Consider the following 21,886-nt stretch of genomic DNA (forward strand, 5'->3'; position numbering starts at 1 on the left):
GGTGGGAATGGGAGAGGTAAATGGGGAGATTGGAATGGGCGAGATACCCGCTTGAGTCAATAACCACTGACCCTGACGGGTAAGGGAAAGCCGGGCAAGCTGCGAGTCACGATGGAGACTGAGGAGAGAACGAAGAGGATGGAAGAGGCCTGTGACAAAGAGCTTAGTGGTAGAGGTAGTGATAGGGAGGTTGAGAGCTGCCTTGTAGAGGCCCACAAGGGCAGTCTCGAGAGCGTTAAGTTGAGTCTGAGTGAAGGAAGCGTAGGGTGCAAAGTACAAGACCTTGTTGAGGGCCAGCGCGTGGGCAACTCGGCACGCGTGAGCCTCGTGGAGACCTGAGCGTCGAGTGACCACGCGCCGCAGGAGGTGAGTTACAGAGTGGCAGGTGGTGACAGCGCGGTGAAGGGATTGCACATTCTTAGCCGCATGCAAAGGGAAGCCAAGAACTTTGCACTGTGTGACGACAGGAATGGGAGAGCCAGAAAGGTGGAGAGAGACGAAGTGGTTGTGTGAGCGCTGGTAGGAGGAATGGTTGAGAAGGAGAAGCTCGGATTTCTCAGGAGCAGGCGAGAGGCCTGCGGTGGTGAGAAAGGAGTCGATGAGATCTAGGCCACGTTGCAGGGTGTCCTGTACGTGACCTGGAGAGCCAGATGAACACCAGAGAGTGATGTCATCTGCGTAAAATATATGATGCAGGTCGGGAATTTCAGCTAGCTGGGAGGCGAGAGGGGCCATAGCGAGATTGAAAAGGGTAGGAGAGAGAACAGCACCTTGAGGAGTGCCACGGGTGAGGTGGTGTGGGTTAGACAAGTGGGTATCTACTCGAAAGCAAGCGACACGTTTAGAGAGGAATGAGCGGATATAGGAGTACATGCGGGAGCCACAATCCAAAGAGGCGAGTTGAGAAAGGATGTGATCGTGGCAAACACCGTCAAAGGCCTTGCGAACATCGACGGTCACAAGTGCGTAAATTTGAGTAGGTGTAGGGGACAGGAACGTTTGCTGGAGAATCAGAAACATGTCCTGTGCACAGACGCGGCGTCGGAAGCCAATGAGAGAATGGGGGAAGAACTCTCGTGCCTCAAGAAAATCAGAGAGGCGAGTCAGAGCCATTCGCTCAAGGGTCTTACCAACGCACGACGTCAGGGAGATTAGGCGGAGGTTAGAGAGAGAGGGAGGTTTGCCCGGTTTTGGAATCACAGAAATAAGGGAGGATGTCCAGGAGCTCGGCAAGCAGCCGCTCTCCCAGGCATCATTGTAGGTTTGAAGGAGGAATTCTTTGGCGCAGTCAGGAAGGTTGCGAAGTGTGGTGTATGTAATGGCATCCTCACCGGGAGCCGAGCGTGTAGAATTAGCAGCCAGAGCAGATTCGAGCTCCCGGAGAGTGAAGCATTGGTCCAGATCGGGGTTAGGTCCACCCGAGTACATCGGGTAGGAGGGTGCCAGAGGGGGCGGGAGGTAGAGAGAGGCGAGTTGATCAAAAACTTCGGAGGGAGTCCCCTGAGTGAGGGCTTTAGCTAGAGTGGGAGCAAGGGCAGGCTTAGTGCCAAGGAGGGATTTAGAGAGAGACCATGCGGATCGCGAGTGCAATGCAGAGCCAAGGCCATCACAAAGAGCACTCCAACGAGAGTGCTCGAGGGAGGCGCAGTGGGCGACGATCTCGGCCCGCAAAGCAGTGATCCGGGAGGAAAGTTGGGCATTGTGTGGTTGGGAGCGAAAGGAGCGTTGAAGACGTTTACGGCGACGCCATAAACGGAGAAGGTGAGGATCTGGGTCTTGGATTGGGTAACGAGAGCGAACGCGACGGCTACTAGACGTGAGCGCTGCAGAGATGCGCGACGTCCAGTCGTCGTAGGATTGAAAGGACTCGGAGGCGAGATAAGTGCGAAAAGCATGCCAGTCAGTGTGAATAATCGGATGACAGCGAGGGATGTGGGAGAGAGAGGTGGTGATATGGATGAGAAAGTGGTCACTTAGAAGAGTTTCGGCTGTCACCTGCCAGTGAAAGGAAAGTGAACCCCGAGAGAAAGTGAGGTCGGGTGTCGTAGGGCGTTGTGAGGCAGTGCCCGCTCGAGTAGGAGAGCCAGGAATATTAAGAAGGGTGAGGTGGCGTTCCTGGGCCAGACAATGGAGGAGGCGGCCGGGTTTGAGGGTTTGTGGGTAGCCCCAGAGTGTGTGAGGGGCATTAAAGTCACCACCAAAGAGGAGATGGGAGGTAGAAGAAAGAGAGTGAAGGAATTTGCCCAGAGCAGAGAATAAAGTATAAATATTCATTCAGAACGGTGGCTTGACATCGCCGCTATGGCGCAGTGGATTAGAGCCACGTGTTGCATATGGAAGGTCGGCCGTTCGACTCCGCTCTCTCCACGTTAATTTTACTGTTTTTTTTTAAATTTCATTTCTTAATTTTTTACCCTTTTAGGTCGCAAATCGTGATGCTTAGTGCCATATAACGCCATTTATGGTTTTCAAAACATTTTCTGCATACTTTTACACAGATTATTCACAGCGCTGGAATATCAGTTTTGAATTTAAACTAAACATTACATGGTTAGTAACAATAGGTTGGTATACACTTTTAAGCATTATTTAGGCAATAATTATCCCTTTTAGGTAAGCCATTGTGACAATCTTCAGTCACCGTGATCAATTCACCGTGGTTTCAAGCCTTGTGGCTGTACAGGCTGCAGTGGCTGTACAGGCTGCAGTTGGCGAATACGCCCCCGGGAAGTGTTACGAAGACGACGAAGCTGGCAGTGGCGCGGGACGGAGCGCTCGCGCTAGGCCAGCGGCCATTAAAATCATCTTGTATCCATCGTTCACCACGCTCATTCTTCGGCTGGCCGCCACGTTACAATACTATTAAAGTACTTCTGGATGTACAACTTTCGTAACTATGACCAGTGGGTGCCTCACCTTGACATTGATATTTGACTTGAGATAGTAGAGACCATGCTTAACACACCTTTCGCTCATTTAACTAGGTTCAAGCCACGTTGAACCACACCCGTTTTTTTTTAAACCTTTGTAATTTCCAGCCAAATGCACAGAATTAAACATTATAAATGACATTAAATATGTTTTAAATAGTTATCGACTTCAAATATTTAAACAAATCTTTTCTTCTTTTTTGTGTTTGTCCACGCACTTCATTTCGACGCTTCAGGACCGCAGGATTACTGATGTTTCTGGCGCTTGTTTGTAGACCCCTTACGAGCTGCACCTTCGACCTACGTAAGAAGACCTTGACACACGTAGCATGACACCATCTATCATCACGGTCAGTAAGCAGCTCTAATCTTTTGCCCCTCTCCAAGCCAAGCTAAGTTTTTCGACGCGCGGTGGTCGACGTAGCCGGTGAAGGCGGCATCCAAGCACGGCTAATATTCTAACGTTCTCCGTAGCACGTTCTTTCACCAACCCCTCTTGTTATCCAAGTGGCGAGAGCTGGCCGCGCCGAAAATTAAAAATCTCCAGGGGCTTAGCCTTGGTTAAGCCTGGTAGGTTGGGAAAGCAAAAGCGCAGCGTCTCCAACTGAAGGAACGCAGTGCGCCGCATCTACAGGTCACGCGTGGCTACCGGCCGCTGCTGCGCGACGACTCAAAGGGCCTTCGGTAATTTTTTTATATTTTGTTTTTGATATTGTTGCGAGTGACAAAGAAAACAATCTACAGCTGGTATGACGTCACAGCGTCAGTAGCGCCACAGGTGCGCAGCGCGGCAAACACACACCGTAACTGCAGCCGGGCTCTCCGAAGGAGCGAGTTGGTCGCCCATAATCTACAGCTGGTATGACGTCACAGCGGCAGTAGCACCACCCTCTTTGGGCCTATCATGTTATCATGTTCATAAAGATAATGAAAACGATAAGTGCAAGCACTGTGGGGCGATAGGGACCCTCGACCACGTAATCTGGGAATGCGCTAGCTCCGCAGGGGCTAACGCAAACATAAATTGTAGAGAAACCTGGGAAGCCCTGCTGCGGAGCGAGGCCCCTGCTTCACAGCAACAAGCCATCCGCCTGGCGGAAGAAGCCGCGAGGAGTCAAGACCTTTTCTCCTGCTTCTAATCGCGGAGGTCCCGGCCCCCGTCACCAAGGCCTGCGTGCCGGGGACGGGGAGTAGGGGGCTTCCTTATCTGGCGGAAAATAAAGTTGAAATCATCATCATCATCAGCAGCACAGGTGCGGCGCGGCGTAACTGTAGCCGGGCTATCTGAAGGAGCGAGTTGGCCGCCCATATTCCCTCCGCTAAAGGTGAAACGTAACTGCGGCCGGATCACGCGAAGGCTTGAAAGTGCGAGTAGTATTGCTTTCGTAATAAAATTGGTTTTTGAGGAAAGGAAAGAAAAGCAGAGAAGAAAGGCAGAGTATCTGTTTCAAATCTCGGTGGTTACTTCAACCGCGCGGGTCGCCATGCATAAAAAGCGGCATAGAAAGCTGAGCGCTCTTTCGCTCGTGTAAGAAAAGCTAAAGGAACGAAAAGCGCCTCATTAGACAGCTGCACGACTCCTGCGCTGCTTTCAGTATCTATGAGCAGTCCTAGATTAAGTACGCATTAAATTGCAATCCATCTCGTGCATACATCAACTCTCGACGACGAGATAGAGAAGTTTGTAGCGTGAGCAAGACTGGCCGAGGTTGAGCAGTTTCGCGTGGCTCCTGGGGAGCCGTGCTGCGCATGCGCGAGGAGCAAGTTACGTCACTGCGCACAGCTGGCGTGCTTTGCCGAGCGCGCGCGCACGCCTTCCTTTCCTTGCAATGATCGGTGGTGGTGGTGAAAAACATTTATAGAAACTTAAGTTTTTTACAGAAAGGTGATTGGGGTAGGACCATAGTGGCCCTTTCCCCTTACAATACTGGGTGGAGCCCCTATTCCGGTGCCCCATTGGCAAGCAACGCCGCCCGCGTCCGTTGAACCAATGCCTTTTTGCTCTTTAGGTCTAGACAGCCGAGCAGGGCCGCCTCCCAGTCCTCTCTGGTGGGGTTGGGGTTGGGGGAGATAGATGGGTTTGATTGACACGCCCAAACCATGTGGAAGGTGTCAGCCACCTCCCCACAGAACTGGCACGCGCCATCAAAGGATGGATTGAAATGTTTAAGCACCGCCGGGCACAGCACAGTGTTAGTAAGAATTTTGATCCTATAAGCTCGTCAGCGCGATCCAGACCCTGACAAGGGGCCGGGTAGCGCCGGTGCTCCTCCTTGTAGTAATCGGTGATTTGTTTGAATGTAAGGGTCAGATTGTCTGATTGGGAGTACCCTTCCAAGGACAGGGAGATAGCCCGGGGAGAGAGTGCGCGGGCGGCCTGATCGGCCTGTTCGTTTCCCTGGAGTCCCTGGTGACCGGGGGCCCAAATCAGGTTGCGTGGAGTTGGATCTTCGCATCGACAGCTATATTCCAGTATGCGCCAGGCAAGCGGGGGAGCCCAGCCCAACTCGTAGTTCCGACAGGCCCCTCGCGAGTCGGTGATGATGTGTTTTGATTTGGGATTCGTGAGAGCCAGAGCAATGGCAATCTCCTCCGCATGTGTTGCGTTGTAGGCTTTGAAAGTGAGGCCGTTAACTGTGTTTGTGTTGTGTACGACTGCGGCCGTGTACCACCCCCCGTTGTGTGGGCCGGCAACGTCCACGTAATACACGTGTTCTTGGTTACCATACTATCGCGCCAACGCTTCCGCGCGCGCCTGGCGACGACCGCTATGTTCTTCTCTGGACATATTCCGGGGAAGGGGTCGGACCCGGAGGGCGCGTCTCCTGGGTTCTGGCACTCACTCCCTTTCCTCAATGTGGTAGTTATGTTTGATGTGTAGCCGGTCCAAGACGCGGCGACCGGAGTGTAAAACATTGACAACGCCAACGCCAATGAACACAATGAAAGCCGACGGCCAATCGCTTCAGCATCGCGTACCTATAAGCACGATTCAGGCGTCCGGTGACCCAGGGAGCAATTATGCGCACTTCCTTTGCTTAAAATGATCGCAGTGTAAAACGTGGTGAACGCCAACGCCAATGAACACAATGAACGCTGAGGGCCTATGGCTTCAGCGCCGCGTTTCTGGCCCAACGTTGTCAATGCCAACGCATGCAGAGTACACCTGTCACTAGCGTCACTTAGCTTAAAGCACGGTTGAGACAGTCGCTGTTTCAAGAGGGCAGTTATTCGCCTTCCCTCTGGTTCAGGTGTCCACCGATATGTGAACCCCTCGCCCTCACCTCAGGCTACGTATATCCTGGCATAGCAGAGCTAAGCCGCTGCCAAATTTTATGGCGTAAGCATTTAATGGCTCATACTGTCGTGATCAAGACGTGTTAGCAAATTTGTCCGCGTTTCAGATTGGTCGGAATGGTCGTGACGTCACTGCGCGCGAATTTTGACGGGTGTCCACCGAAATATGTGAGACAGTTACTGTTGTTGTTGTTGTTGTTGTGACTGAGAGAAGGATGAAGAGGAAATTGCACGGGCCTGCTACTGGCTCGAGCCAAGCCACCACCGCTGCCACGTGCAGATAGAGGAGAGTTAAAAGATCAGAGGAAAGAGAAAAAGGAAAGAAAAGACGCGCGTCGCAGCAACAACTGCGTCCGCCGGAGCGGACGCTGCTCAAAAAGAAGCGGCCGAAGCCGCGCTCGCCGAAGCGAGAACAGATACTGCGCAATTTCCTTTCTTCAAATACATTTTTCGACCGGTGTCCATCGAGATATGCGAGACAGTTACTGCGCAATTTCCTTTCCTCAAATACAATTTTCATTTTCTTCATTACGGCCCCTCTTTCTCCTTCTTCTTTCACTCCACTTCCTCCCTTACTGAACGGTGCGGTTCAGGTGTCCACCGAGGTGGCAGAGAATTACAGCGCCATTTCCTTTCCTCAAAAAGCGTTGCGTTCAAAGGGCAACGCATCGCGCCGAACGGGTGGTGGCGTTCTGTGGACTCCCTGGCAGCGCTACAACACGCTGTCGCTTTCCACTCCTAAAGCCAAAGATGAAGCGTCCTTAATTAGCAGTTAATTAATGCACCAACATAATGTGAAGTAAGCAATCGCGTATCAGAATGCAGCACTCAGGCCTCCGCCTTTCACCACTTTAGCCGCTAAAGATCCTCGTAATTTTTATTTTGCTTACAGAGGAATTTTCCTTCAAGTATAAGTTTAAGAAATTCCTGCCGTAATTTACGCACCTGTGGTCTTTATTCGCTAGCTCTTGTGCTTCGCAGTTGCTGCCCTTCTCCTTCCCACAGAGACTGGCGGAAAGGAGCGGGTTGGTGTCTGCAATGACAAGTATCGCAGCACACTGCATGCAACGTGAATATGTTGATCTTCCTAGTGTTTTAGCGGACTTGTAATTAATCGGTTCTTTACCTTTATACATTGTCTTCAGCTTCCACAAAAGTGCATTTAGATTAAGGCACAGCAGTCTTAATATCGAAATAATTAGAAAGGCCATAGCGTCCACAACATGAAGAATAATTTGAAAATGCTCAAGCACACCAGATGCCGTCGCGCCGCAGGTGAAAAAAGGGAATAATCCTTGGCCGTGTCCTCCAGTGTCTGTTAATAAATGAACTGAAATAGCCTTTGGCTGAGAAAAATAGCTGCACTGCACCTTGTGTCTGAGGATGGCATCCAAAAGAGCGCTTGGGCCCTGTTGTCCCATCATGACGAATGTGGCACCGCTGTAGAGTGCTTTCAAGTGGTTCAGCAATACAGAGAAGGTGATCCTCGGGCCAATGATGCAGATTTCGTCGGACGACAGAGTTTCGCAGGGCCTTTAAAAAGACAAACAAGTAAATCAGGTGAACGATCGAACAGAAAAACTGCTTCTATGATTTGTGCCGGTTTTCCCATGTAACCTAAACAAAGAGTTAAAATGTATGATGTATTTTCGGCAGTAAACAACATCTTCCGTTTCCGCTTCTTGTCAGCAAAACTCTTCAGCCCAACACCAATCTTTTACGTGATTTCAAAATTCATGGTATGTTAGGTAGCCCAAAACGGGACAAGGGACAAAGAAATACGCACACAACACAGGAACAACACAGCGCCTCAGTTGTGTGCGTCTTTCTCTGTCCCTTGTCCGGTTTTGCGCTACCTCACATACCAAGAATCAAAGTTTCCGACTTGCCCAAGTTTCTACCCTTGTGATTTCAAGACAGTTTTCTGATTTCATTACGCAGTTCTTATGTCGACCCTTCGTGAACAACAATTAAGTTCAACATATATAGAACAGATTCTGAAAACATGACGTGTAATTTCGAAGTTGAAGTGTTTTTAAACCACTGCGTAAGTGGCTTGCGGGTAATCGAGTATGGAACAGGAGCGCTACTCATTCCATCATATGTAACCAAAACTTTCATAAGTACTTTTCTCCTTTTGCAGAGCATCCAAGGAGGCGGCTGTTTGTTAACTGGTGGCGAGTGCTTTAAAGAAGAGTGTGAGACCGTATGGCACGTCATATCCAAGCTATATTTTTAATATGTCACTTTGAACCTCTCATCTGAAGCTGGGAATACCCTGAAAAGGCGATCCATTCGTATTGTGTTTCCTCGAATCACGCAAGCTTCTCGTGTAGACCGACATGCTGCAACGTACGCTACATTTTCTCACTAATAAGCCGTTGAAACTAGACAGCCTAGATATCAATACCCGAAAAAGCAGTTCTCAAACACCATGGCAAGCGCACGGAGAAGAACCACGCACTATATTGGATGAAGCTGCAGACGATGCCCCCTGCTGCCTCCGGTTCCGCCATCCGCAACAGCACCAAGGTTGAAAATCACGGTGTGTCGCCTTCTACAGTGCGCGGTCCGTTTGTCGGACGTTTTGAAGACTGTCTTCAACGTAAACCTTGTCCCCAAATCAACGGCAGTATTTGGTCAATTGTTTACGGTTATCCCCCAAGGTGGAGTAGATTTGAAGTAAGGGAGTAATTACTCGTGACATCCACCCAAGCGCAGCCATACGGCTACAAAGGAAAGCTATACATCTTTCTCAGAAACTTCGTAGTTAAAGAAAAATTCGTCCTGGTCCGGAGTATAGCTTTCCTTTGTAGCCGTGTGGCTGCGTTTGGGTGGATGTCACGAGTAATTACTCCTTTATAACGGCAGTATTACCGAGGGAATGTAGCGTGTGTGGCAGTAATGTCCCACTACGCGAGAAGCATGCGAGATTTTGGGAAACAACCAGCGTATAGAGCGTCTTCTTAGATCATGTACGTTTTCACAACGCACAACGTTGGCGTTAAAATAAGATGTATTCAAAATTATGTAGTTTACTGTGTCACCCTCTTCTTCAAAGCACTCAGTAACTGTTCACGAAGGTCAGCCTCCTTGGGTGCTGAGTCAAACGAGAAATATAATTTCCCAAGTTTCGTTTGCATGTCTTTCTACTGGTCGATCAACCGCCTCGTGCCCGCAGCCGGCAATTACCACAATGCGCACTTAACGCCGTGTTCTAAAAATACATCGCTATCGAAACGACGCTTCATACATTCAGAAGGGGTTGTAGGATGAACGTGGTTGTTCTTTGCGAAGGGACGACATCACAGGTGCACTGTAATGTCATAAAATTACAGTGCACCTTTTGCTTCCAGTGCAATAAAATCTTTTGCTTCCGTGTATTCCGATGGGCCGAAGGCGACTTTTCACCCCAGGGTGATTCCGGCTGCTGCAAACATGCCCTTTGCTTCTAAATACAGTGAATGTCTATAAAGTGCATATATCGCTTCAAGGCAGTTGTAAATTATGATGATGAGTATCAATAATTTTACGAATAAAAGCAACAATGGCTCTGCTTTAAAATTTTCGCTTCTTAAATCTACCACGCCCGTGTACAAATGTGCAGCCGCTAGAAGGGAAAAAAACGCGCCCAGAAACATTTAACTGTCGTCTAGAGTCCAGACCAGCCTTCGTCAAAGTAGTTGCTTACAAGCCAGTTGAGGCGGTCAATACAGGGAGCAGCGAAGGCTACCTTAGGAAAAGAAAGTTCTTATTAGTAAGCGAAACATCAGCCTGGATTTCATAGGCGTGGAATAGCATCACACAACAAAATGAAGGCAAAAAAAATTCTCTTTGGTGCTTTTCGAGCAGAGGAAATGGCACAGTAAGTGTCTCACTTCTAGTTGAACAGCCTAACAGTACTTTCAGGGAAGGGAGGAAGCTGGGAGTGAAAGAAGGAAGTGGTCCCATAGTGGAGGGATGCGGAATAATTTCGACCATCTAGAAACCATTAACGTGCACTGACATCGAACAGCACACGGGCGCCTTTTGCGTTTCGCCATCATCGAAATGCGGCCGCTGCGGTCGTGTTCCCACCCGGCTACCTCGGCTCAGTAGCAAAGTGTCCCAACCACTGAGCCACCGCCCCACTTAGACGAACCTTCTCATTTCCCTGTACCACGCTGACTAATCCTCTTATCTGAGTTTTTCAGGTCCACCCAGCGCCAACCCTCCGTCGCAGCCCCTTCAAAGCCTTTGTTCATTACACACCCCCGGGATATAAGTTTTTTCACTATTGCAGCTTAACGAATCAAGATTCACCTCCCTCCTCTTCCTGACACGCATCCCCTCTCACACCACTTTCCTTCCCCACCTCCGCGACCTTCCTCCTCGGAGCGAAGGCCCTATTTAATCCCTGCCAATTATGAACGCCTTGCCCAGACGAAGACAAGTCCCCTTGTCGAAACGTTGGCTCAAGAATCCTGAGGTTTTCGCCTCCCTTGTTCATTTTGTGATCGCCAAGGACCATCTACCACACCCTCTCTCTACCTTAACGATTTTATTTATTTTATTTACAAGTACTGCGGTCTCAAGGAGACCTAGCAGGTGGGCATGTGCACAACATTTTCATTTCATTAACATCAAGTGATAAGTTATTCTCTTGTGTTTGACATTGGGGGGGGGGAGCAAAAAGAGAACAAAAATCAACAAGTTCGCATTTCAATTTTGCACAATAACGACCTTCGCATAATCAGAACAAAATGCACTTGCATGCGCTACTGCGCAGAAAAAGCACAGCAAGAACACAACTGAATGAAAAGACGGGTAAATGACAGAATATTACGTTACAAAATACTTAAGTAGCGCCTGGTCAAAATTGTCAGTGTCAACGATATGCTGCCTAATGTGAGAATCCAACGATCACTCATGCTCCATAATCTTGCGTCGTACCAGGGCTACGCAACCTCTCTCACGGCGTTGTGGCGGCGAACCGTACCCATCGGCGCTGCGCCGCAGATGAGATTGCCAGATGCTTCTCCCTCTTCACCTTTGAAGTGCGGTGCCTCCCTCTCGATCTTGCCGCCCCGGGCTGGGGCGCTCTACCCCCTGTTCTGTTGTCCTGTTTCGTACTTGTGGGCTATACGCTCCGGCAGAGGGCGTAGGGTGACTTATAAACTGCATCAATGCAGCTTTTTGCAACTTCAAGAGAGTTAAATAACGACTTCATTTAATTTCACTCATGCCGTATACCTCCTTGGTGGCACCCTTCACCCTGATAAGGAATGAGAGAACGGGGTGGATTCTGCGGTGCTGCAATCATTTTCGCCCTCCTCCTACCTCTTAACCCCATCGCTGCGTGGCAGTTAGATTAACGGTACGGATATTTTATTAACAGACACCATTGAAAACATACCAATCTGTCGAAGCGGTGGCATGCATATAGTGTGGTGTGGTGGTTTAAGACGTCTAATAAAACAGCCTTTATGTTGAGCATTTAGTAGGTCCTGAGTCAAGGTGACGAGGGCGCGTTACAGTTTAAGATCCAAGGAGGTGAGCCAGGTAGGTTGGCCATGCTGGGAAAGGGGGGAAAGGATAGCTGGGGGACTGAAAGGCTGAGTAGCACTGTGTAAGGCAGTGTTCTGTCTGCAATGCGTGTGTACAGTTTGGGCACTGATGTGTGGAAGTGTACCGGTACAAATAAATTTGGCATGTGTATGTAAGAGAGTGCATTGTATTCGGCGAAGAATGGGAGTTTCATGGATCAATAAGGTTGCGCTTGGCGGTTGTAGATCAGCTAAGTCCAATTTTTTCTGCGTGTAGTATTCGTCGAAAGTGAGTTTGGAAGGCCTGACCGCCTGCTCAATTGCTGAGGTCGGCATTGGAGCCCCCGGGGCCCGGCGTGTAGTATCGCAAGCAAGCTGGTGAGCCAGATCATTGCCGGGAATGTGCATGTGACGAGGGACCCACCGAAGGGTCATCGGTCGTGGGCTCATTGCTGTGAGGGCGGCATCTAAGGACGGTCGGGTTGGGAAGGTGAGGGCTGTTTCATGAAAAGCACGTAGACCTGCCTGCGAGTCTGTATAAACAACGTAGGCGGGGGCAGGGGTTATGGTGGCGAAGTGTGTGATGGCATCGGCGATCCCGTATATTTCTTGAGCGAGGGTGGACGGTAGGGAGGTGTATGAACCGATTGTGTGATTTCTGGTTCTAGAGAAGGAAAGCTGAATGAAGAAGGTTGCTGTCGAGACCGCGGTTTCCATGAGGCAGGCGTCTGTGTAGGCCACCGGCATAGTGTCCAAGGGTGGCTTGTGATTGTATGTGTATGCTTGGCAGTGACCTGCGTGTGTGCGTGCGAAATTGTTACGTGGGATGGGTGCGAGGCGGAGGTTAAGGTGGTGGTGGTGAAAACATTTATTAAGAAGGGACAGGAGGTGTGATTGGTCCAGCCCGTAGGGGACCGATCCTTACAAGCGCTAGGTGGAGGTCCCAAGTGTGCGACTCCAGTGGCGGTGGCAGCCACCCGGGCGCGCCCGACTAAGGCTTGTTGGGCCTGTAAGTCGTGGCAGCCGAGCAGGGTCGCCTCCCAGTCCTCCCGGGTTCGGTTGAGGATAGGGGGAATAGCCGGGTGGTGGGGGCAGGCCTACACCATGTGATACGTATCAGAAGACACCGCTCTACAGTGCGGGCAGCTGCCGTTAACAGTGGGGTCAAAATGTTTTAGTGCTGCCGGGCACAGCAATGTATTGGTGAAGAGGCGGTGAAACAGCCACTCATCCGGCTTCTTTTGCCTTTACATGGGCGAGGGTAAATGCGATGACTCTCTTGATATCAGGTTGTAACATTTTTGAAGATATAGATCAAATTAGGATCGGGTTCCTGATCGGTTAGGGAAGAGAAAACAGCCCGATGAGAGGCCGGTGAGGCCGCCACTTTTTATAGTATAGCCTTGTTAGTTTTTGGCTCTCATGCACTTCAAATGTTTCGCCTCGGTCATCATGCTTCGTCATCTCGATTTGTGCTTTTACCGATTTTTGCCCACTGTTTGTTGCGCAGAGAAAAAGGGCAAGTGAAGTAAGTTCTTCTCGCTGCTTCTTGTATTCTTTCTTCTTTTTCCGGTCTTGATTACCTGTCTACTGTATGCTTAACTACTGAACATTTTATCTTGCTTGTGGCTTCTTGCTATCTTTACCCTGGTGGGTGGTTCCTTGAGGGTGTATATGTAGACGTTGGCGCCTTTCTCAAATAAAGTTGCTGTTCAGCGCTCGTGTGTGTGTTTTCTCGTCCTGTGTCCATGTGTAGCATGCGCTTTTGTAATTATTATAAATGACCAACTAGCCCGTCAGCTCACTTTGTTCCGGTGAGAGAGCGCACGGGCGGCTGCGTCTGCTGCCTCGTTTCCTGCCAACCCATGATGAGCAGGGGCCCATTAATGTAGCGGTGTGCGGGGTCCGTCTTCCGTATGCAATTTTGGTAGATTCGATAGGCTAGGAGGGAACTGCAGCCTTTTTCGACGTTCCGACAGTCCTCTCGTGAGTAGGTGATAATGTATTTTGAATCGGAACTTGAGGCCGCCAGAGCAATCGCGACCTCTTCTACTTGTGTTGCACTGCGGGCTCTGAAGGTGAGGCCGTTAATTGTGTTGCTGTTGTGAACTACCGCGACCGTGTACCATCCCCTGCGGCCAGGGCCGGTTGCGTCCACGTAGTATACACCTGTTTTTTTGCCATAAAGTGGAAGGCTAAGCGTTCGCATGATGGAGAACCTGACCAAGCGAAATCGAACACTGTTGAAGGAAGTGAAAGAATGGGCGAAGACAGATGAGTATAAGTATGTCTGGCACAGAAATGGAATCATATTGACAAGAAAGACTGATGGTGAATCAGCAGCATGCAGTTGTACAGCACGCTTGGGACCTTGGGAAGCTGGAGTAAGGAGAAATTGCTGCAGACCGCAACAAAAAAGCAACCAATTCAGAACGCAAAAAAGCGTTATCTACTGCCAGAGGACTTCAAAGATTGCCTTGGCCTGGTTTTTCAGACGTCATTTAAATGTATTCTTGTTAAAGATCGATCTGTCAGATGTAAGGAAGCATACTTGGTGACTTTCCTCCAACAGTTAAATGTGTTCATTGACACCATCTAGCGAAACTTCTTCTACAATTGATTCTGATATTCTTCGAATTGCTGATTACGAGACATTTTCTATAAATCATGACACCGGTCTTGGTAACGTTTCTCTATCATTTAAAGAGTCGACATGAAATGCTACAGCAGTTCAGTTTCTCAGAAGGAATACAAAACCATAACAATGTGCTTGAATAATACTGTCACGTAGGGGTGACTGCAGTCCGGTGAACAGGAAAACAACGAGGATGTCTTCGAAACGGAACTCTTCATTTGGGCTGACTTGCGCCCGCAAAGAACTGAATCACTCGGCGGCGGCGTAGCAACAAGCGCGCTCGGCGGTCGTCGAACAGAATGACCGCCGCTGTCGGCCGTGCTCTATTTAAAGCTGGTAGCGAACATTCGAGATAAAGCTTTAGAAGTTACTAGAACATTCTGGCGCAAACTAGAATCGGCTCCGTCCGGATGCGATCAATCGAGATAAATCTAGGCGTGCCTTGCGTCACAAACGAAGCGATAAAGCGGCGCGTCGGCAGCCTTGAAGCATGAACAAACAAACGCTACAAACGAACGCTACAAAGATTCACCGCATTACTCCCCTCTCAAAGAAGCATCGACTCGATGCTTTAGAACATAATGCGGCTATCAACAATCAACAACGGATTGTGCAAAAATAAACACCGAATGTGGAAACACGACGTCCTTTAGCATGCATTATACGGCTTTAGGCGTACGACATGGACTACTTCTGGTCGTACGTGGCGTCGCTGGGATGCAGTCATTTGGTCACGGACGACTTCATAGTCCAATTCACCTAGCCGACGAAGAACCTTGTACGGGCCGAAATAGCGGCGCAAATCTTTTTACTCAATCCTCGGCGGCGAATGGCCGTCCAAACCCACACTCGGTCTCCTGGCTTGTATTCCGCGTTGCGTCTTCGCAGGTTGTAGCGTCTGGCGTCGGTCAGCTGCTGGTCTTTGATCCTTAATCAGGCAAGTCTTCGGGCTTCTTCTGCGCGTTGAAGGTAGGCGGCGACGTCGACGTTATCTTCCTGGGCAACGTTCGGTAGCATGGCGTCCAGCGTGCTCGTGGCCTCTCTGCCATGGACGAGTCTAAAAGGCGTCATCTGGGTGGCCTTCTGCACTGCGGGGTTGTAGGCGAAGACAACGTAAGGCAAGATGACGTCCCAGGTCTTGTGTTCGGCATCGACATACATGGCGAGCATATCGGCGATGGTTTTGTTGAGGCTCTTGGCCAGTACTTTGGTCTGCGGTTGGTATGCAGTTGTTCTACGGTGGCTGGTTTGGCTGTAATGGAGGATGACTTGCGTCAGTTCCGCCATGAATGTTGTTCCTCTGTCAGTGATGAGCACATCGGGGGCGCCGTGTCGCAGAAGAATGTTCTCCACAAAAAATTTGGCGACTTCTGCTGCTGTTTCGTTCGGTAGGGCTTTTGCCTCGGCGTAGCGGGTCAAGCAGTCGGTCGCTATAATGATCCACATATTTCCAGATGTTGATTTCGGGAACGGGCCAAGCAAGTCCTTGCCGATCTGCTGAAAGGGCCATGAGGGGGGTTCAATGGGGCTCAGAAATCCTGCTGGTCTGGTTGGAGGGGTCTTTCGTCGCTGACAATCTCGGCAGGTTCTCACATAATGTGCGACATCGGCAGACAGTCGGGGCCAGTAATACTTGTCTTGAATGCGGCGGAAGGTGCGAGAAAACCCGAGATGTCCAGCTGTCGGCTCGTCGTGTGAGGCCTGAAGAACTTCTCCGCGCAGACAGGTACAACAAGGAGGTAGGCTGTCTTGTTCGCTGCAAAGTTCTTCACGAGAACATCGTTCTGTAAACAGAACGAAGACAATCCTCGCTTGAACGAGGCGGGGGATGAACAAACCTTTCCTTCCAAGTATTCGATGAGGCATTTTATGTTGGGGTCCCAGCGTTGCTGTTGTGCAAAAGAGCTGGAGCTGGTGGGTCCCAGGAAGGCGTCCTCATCGTCGTCCGGCTGTGGTGCATCTGCAGGGGCTCGTGACAGACAGTCGCCGTCAGAGTGCTTGCCTCCGGACTTGTAAACGATGGTTACATCAAACTCCTGAAGCCGCAGGCTCCATCGAGCGAGGCGGCCGGAGGGGTCCTTCAAACTGGCGAGCCAGCACAGTGCGTGGTGATCGCCGACCACCTTGAATGGTCGTACGTACAGGTAGGGGTGGAATTTCGACGTAGCCCAGATGATGGCAAGGCACTCCTTCTCAGTTGTCGAATAATTAGCTTCGGCTTTGGACAGGGAACGGCTAGCGTACGCGATGACCTTCTCCACTCCGTCAAATTTATTGAACGAGGACAGCGCCTAGGCCCACACTACTTTCATCGGTATGAATTTAGTCTCGGCGTTTTCATCGAAATGCGCGAGGATCGGTGGGGACTATAAACGACGCTGAAGTTCCTTGAAGGCTTCCACTTGCGGCGCTTCCCATTTAAATGGCACGTCTGCCTTTGTCAGGTGGGTCAGTGGCTCGCAGATGCGCGAAAAGTTCTTCACAAATCGTCAGTAATACGCGCACAGCCCGAGGAATCTGCGGACAGCTTTCTTATCGGCTGGCGGCGGAGACATTGCGATAACAGCTGTTTTCTGCGGGTCTGGCCGTACTCCCTCCTTGCTAACGATGTGGCCTAGAAACAGCATCTCTTCATGGGCAAAGTGGCACTTCTCTGCTTTCAATGTTAGGCAGGATGACTTGATTGCGTCTAGTACTGTTCGAAGCCTTTTTAGGCGTTCCTCAAAGTTCGAGGCGAAGACAACAACGTCATCTAAATAGACCAGACAATTCTGCCACTTCAAAGCCTGCCAGCACTGTATCCATTACTCACTGAAATGTGGCTGGTGCGGAACAGAGACCAAATGGCATCACCTTGCACTTGAAGAGGCCATCTGGAGTGATGAATGCGGTCTTCTCGCGATCTCGTTCATCCATCACAATTTCCCAGTAGCCGCTCTTGGTGTCCATCGATGAGAAATACCTGGCGTTGCAGAGCCAACCCAGTGTGTCGTCGATGCGAGGGAGAGGGTAGACGTCCTTCTTTGTGATGTTGTTCAAGCGCCGGTAATCAACGCAGAATCGAAGTACACCGTCTTTCTTTCTCATTAGAACAACAGGTGCCGCTCAGGGGCTCTTTGAAGGCTGAATAACGTAGTTGCGCAGCATTTCTTTCACTGCGTCTCGGATGGCTTGTCGTTCGCGCGGCGGCACTCGGTAGGAGCTCTGGCGGGGAGGTCGGGCGTGATGGTCGGTTATAATGCGATGCTGGCAATCGGCGTTTGACGGACCTTCGGCGATGACGAGAAGCACTCGCTGTAGCTTCGAAGGAGATTGCGGATCTGATCTTGTCTGTTCTGGGGCAGGGATAAGTTTATGTCGAAAGTGGGCGAGTTCTCTTGGTCAGGCGAATCTTGTACGGATAGGTCGGAGAGCGCGAAGAAGTCTCGTACCTCGGATATTTCGTCGAGGAATGCAATCGTCGTTCCTCTGTTAACGTGCCGGTATTTTTCGCTGAAGTTAGTCAGCAGTACTTCGGCTTGTCCTTTGCGGAAATGTGCGATGCCTCTTGCGATGCCGATTCCTCGGTCGAGAAGCAACTGCATGTTCCCCTCGATAATGGCTTCAGTGTTATTCGCTTCCGTAGCGCCTACGGTGATGAGGACGCTTGAGCGGGGTGGGACACTCACTTGTTCCTCCAGGACACTAAGCGCAACGTGATGTTCCGGAGTTCTCGTCGACGGGATGGCCTCGTCCGTGGAAAGTGTGATCATCTTGGATCGCAGGTCGATGATTGATTGATGCTCATTAAGGAAATCCATGCCCAAGATCACTTCGTGGGAACATTGCCGTATTACTACGAAGGTCGCGGGATAGGTATGTCCCTTGAGAGTCACTCACGCTGTGCATTCTCCTGATGGCGTAATGAGGTGGCCTCCTGCGGTGCGAATTTGTGGGCCGTCCCAAGCGGTCGTTACTTTCTTCAGATGCGCAGCGAATGGTCCATTCAGCACCGAATAATCGGCTCCCGTGTCGACTGGAGCGGTGGCTTTCCGGCTGTCGATAACCACTTCTAAGTCGGATGTCCTGGCTCTGGAGTTGAACGTCGTCCTCGGCGTCGGGTCACGGCTTCGTCGTGTGTGTTAATCGTGGATGGGGCGTGTGGTCGAAGCTTTTCTTGGTGGCGGCGTCGTTTTGAAGGTGGTTCGGGTCGTGGCCGAGGTTGTCTTTGTATGCGGCGTCGGCGTAGTGGGTGCGGCGTCTTCACACAGCGTGGTCGCTGGAGGATCTTCGTCGTTTCCTCGGCAAGCAACCTGACGTCGACAGGCTGCTTAGTTTAGTTTCCCCTACGGGGGCTAAGGGACCTTCCTCGGACAGCCGCAGCGTAGCTGCGGCCCGGTGATGCAAATCGTGCGGTTGACGGCGACGACGAACGGGAAGACGGCTTGACGAAGCGTACTCTCCTCTGTGCAGGTAGTCGTCAATTTCCCGTGGTCGCTGGCCGGGGAATGGTCGTGGGGCGTCGATGGTGACTCCACGCAAGCCGATGCGTCTGTACAGTGAGAGGTGAAGTACATGACCTGCTTCGCCGCAATGGAAGCACACTGGGCGGTTGTTGGAAGTCCTCCAGGCGCCGCACTTCCTGGGGCTTGGGCGTCGTTCGTAGGCTGGGCGGCCGGGGGCAGGGGGACGGCGTTCGGGAAGAGCTGGTTCACGTCGAAGAGGAGGACTTCGGCTCTCGCGTTGGGGCTGAGGACTGCGTAGTGCAGCGGCGTAGGGCAAGGCTGGAGCTTCAGCTGGAGGCGATGATGACGGGGTGCCAACCGCATGCTGCACTTCTTCGCGTACGAGTTCCTCAAGGGTCGCTACTTCACGCTGGTTGGAAGATGGTAGGAGGCGACGCAGCTCTTCGCGTAGAATTTCTCGGATAACATTCCGCAAGTTGCGTCCGAATGCTGTGCCATCCGAGAGGGCAGTCGAGGTCACTTCGGGCTGTCGAGGAAAATCAGGCGCTCGTGCTTCCAAGGATCTTTCTATTTCGGCTGCTTCACTGGTGAATTCCGCGACCGTCTTCGGTGGGTTGCGGGTCAGACCGCCGAAAAGTGCCTCTTTAGAACCACGCATCAAAAGCTCCACTTTCTTCTCCTTCGCCATGTCAGGATCGACTCGTCGAAAAAGGCTCTTCATATCTTCTACGTATGCGGTCACTGACTCGTGCGGGTGTTGGATGCGAGACTGTAGAAGAAGCTGAACTCTTTCGTTCCTGATGATGCTCGTGAAGGCCTTCAGGTACTCCCGTTTGAATAATTCCCACGTTGCTAGCTAGATAAGCTTCGTTGTTTTCGAACCAAATTCTCGCTGGTCCTTTCAAAGCAAAGAAAACATGGCTCATTTTAGTCTGGTCGTCCCAGGTGTTGAACACGGCGACACGTTCAAACTGTTCTAGCCATTCCTCGGGATCCTCGCCCGGTGAAGCGTTGAACGTGGGTGGCAGTCGGGGCTGGTGTAAAATAATGGGGGCTGGTGTCGTAGCCATGGCTGAAGTCGATATTTAGGGGTCCTTTTTCGCTCGCGTGCGGTCCGGTAGCAGTCCGAATTCTGGTGGACACCTCTGACGACGGCGGCTGCTTCGCCCTTAGGCTGCGGGGGGGGGGGGGGGGGGGGGGGGGGGGGGGGACAGCTTCTGCGGCTTTCGCGTGATCTTATTCGAGACGGCTTTGGCTTCTCTGACAGCTCCCTGTGAGGACTGTGGGAGATTGCAGGTTGTATTTTACACAAACACAAAGGTACAAACAATAAACGAGGCGGCTTTTATAGGAAAGGAAACTGGGCGTGAAAAAAGGAAAGGAACAAGAGAGCAACGCAACAACACACAGGAAAAACACACGGGGGAACAGAACAAATTGCTTACGAAAAATACAGGAAAAAGAAATTCAAAAAGGAAAGACACACTACTTGTCTCTCATACGAGCATCGAGCGGGGAGGACTGGCTGGGTGTGGTGGTGGTGGTGAAAACATTTATTCAGAACAGGAGGTGTTTGGATCGGCCCGTAAGGGACCGATCCTCACAAACACTAGGTGGAGGTCCCTAGTTTGGGACCCCAGTGGCGGTAGCCGCCGCCCGGGCGCGCCCGACCAAGGCTTGTTGGGCCTGTAAGTCGTGGCAGCCGAGCAGGGTCGCCTCCCAGTCCTCCCGGGTTGGGTTGGGGATAGGGGGAATGGCCGGGTTGGAGGGGCAGGCCCACACCATGTGATAGGTGTCCGAAGACACCGCACCACAGTGCGGGCAGCTGCCGCTAAAGGAGGGGTCAAAATGTTTTAGTGCTGCCGGGCACAGCAATGTATTGGTGAAGAGGCGGAGAAGAAGCCGCTCATCCGCCTTCTTGAGGCCTTTACATGGGCTAGGGTAAAGGCGATGGCTATCTTGAAAGTAGGTTGCGATATTTTTGAACGTATAAACCGGATTAAAATCGGGTTCCTGATCAGGTGGGGAGGAGAAAACAGCCCGGTGAGAGAGCGCGCGGGCGGCTGCGTCTGCTGCCTCGTTTCCTGCCAACCCCTGATGAGCAGGGGCCCATATGAGGTGACGGTGTGCGGGGTCCGTATCCCGTATGCAATTTTGGTATATTCGATAGGCTAGGAAGGGAGTGCTGCCTTGTTCGACGTTCCGACAGGCCCCTCGCGAGTCGGTAATTATGTATTTTGAATTGGAATGTGAGGCCGCGAGAGCAATCGCGACCTCTTCTGCTTGTGTTGCACTGCGGGCTCTGAAAGTGAGGCCGTTAACTGTGTTGCTGTTGTGAACTACCGCGGCCGTGTACCATCCCCCGTGGTGAGGGCCGGAGGCGTCCACGTAGTATACACCTGTTTTGTTGCCATAATATCGGGCTAGCGCTTCCGCTCGTGCCAGGCGCCGACCATTATGGTCTTCATGTGACATGTTTGCTGGAAGAGGCCGCACGTGGAGGGCACGTCTCCACAGTTCCGGGATGCGAAACCTGTCTTCCATTGGAGGGGTGTGTTGTATATGGAGTCGAGCAAGAAGGCGGCGACCCGACTCCGTTAGCGACAAACGCGTGTACTGGTTTGTAAGGTGCGCCTCCCGGAGCTCCCGGAAAGTATTCACCACCCCAAGGGCCATAAGCCGGCTGTTCGAAGTAGTGATGGGGAGGTCAAGGGCACGTTTAACAATTTTGCGAAGGATGACCTCAAGGGCATCCTCCTCTTGTTTCCGTAGGTGGAGATAAGGAGTCGAATAGAGAATTCGACTAGTTACGAAGGCGTTTGCCAGCCGCAAGGCATCCTTACTTCGTAACCCTCCGCGTTTGTTGGAAACCCGGCGGACCATGCGGCCCACCTGGTCCCCCACCTTACGTAGTTTGGCCAATGTAGTGTCTGGCCGCCTGTGTTTGTGGATGTAGAGTCCGAGTACCCGTATCTCATCACTTTCGCGTATGGGACCACTCTCGAGAGAAAGAGATATTTTAGTTGTGCACTTCTGTGAGGGGCGGAGGTGCAC

General features: G+C 51.3%; 1 protein-coding gene across 1 annotated transcript in view; it reads right to left on the reverse strand.

Moving 5' to 3' along the window:
• LOC149324409 (uncharacterized) overlaps positions 1–21,886 on the reverse strand; it is a 132,537-nt gene that overhangs the window by 51,048 nt on the left and 59,603 nt on the right. Inside the window, exon 6 of the mRNA XM_089565549.1 lies at positions 7,598–7,760. Within this exon, the coding sequence (XP_089421675.1) occupies positions 7,598–7,760 (163 nt within the window). The remainder of the gene's footprint in view (positions 1–7,597; positions 7,761–21,886) is intronic.

The sequence above is a fragment of the Amblyomma mixtum genome, unplaced genomic scaffold, assembly GCF_055824585.1.
Source record: "Amblyomma mixtum isolate Tamu unplaced genomic scaffold, ASM5582458v1 scaffold_37, whole genome shotgun sequence".
In the NCBI taxonomy this organism is placed as follows: Eukaryota; Metazoa; Arthropoda; class Arachnida; order Ixodida; family Ixodidae; genus Amblyomma; species Amblyomma mixtum.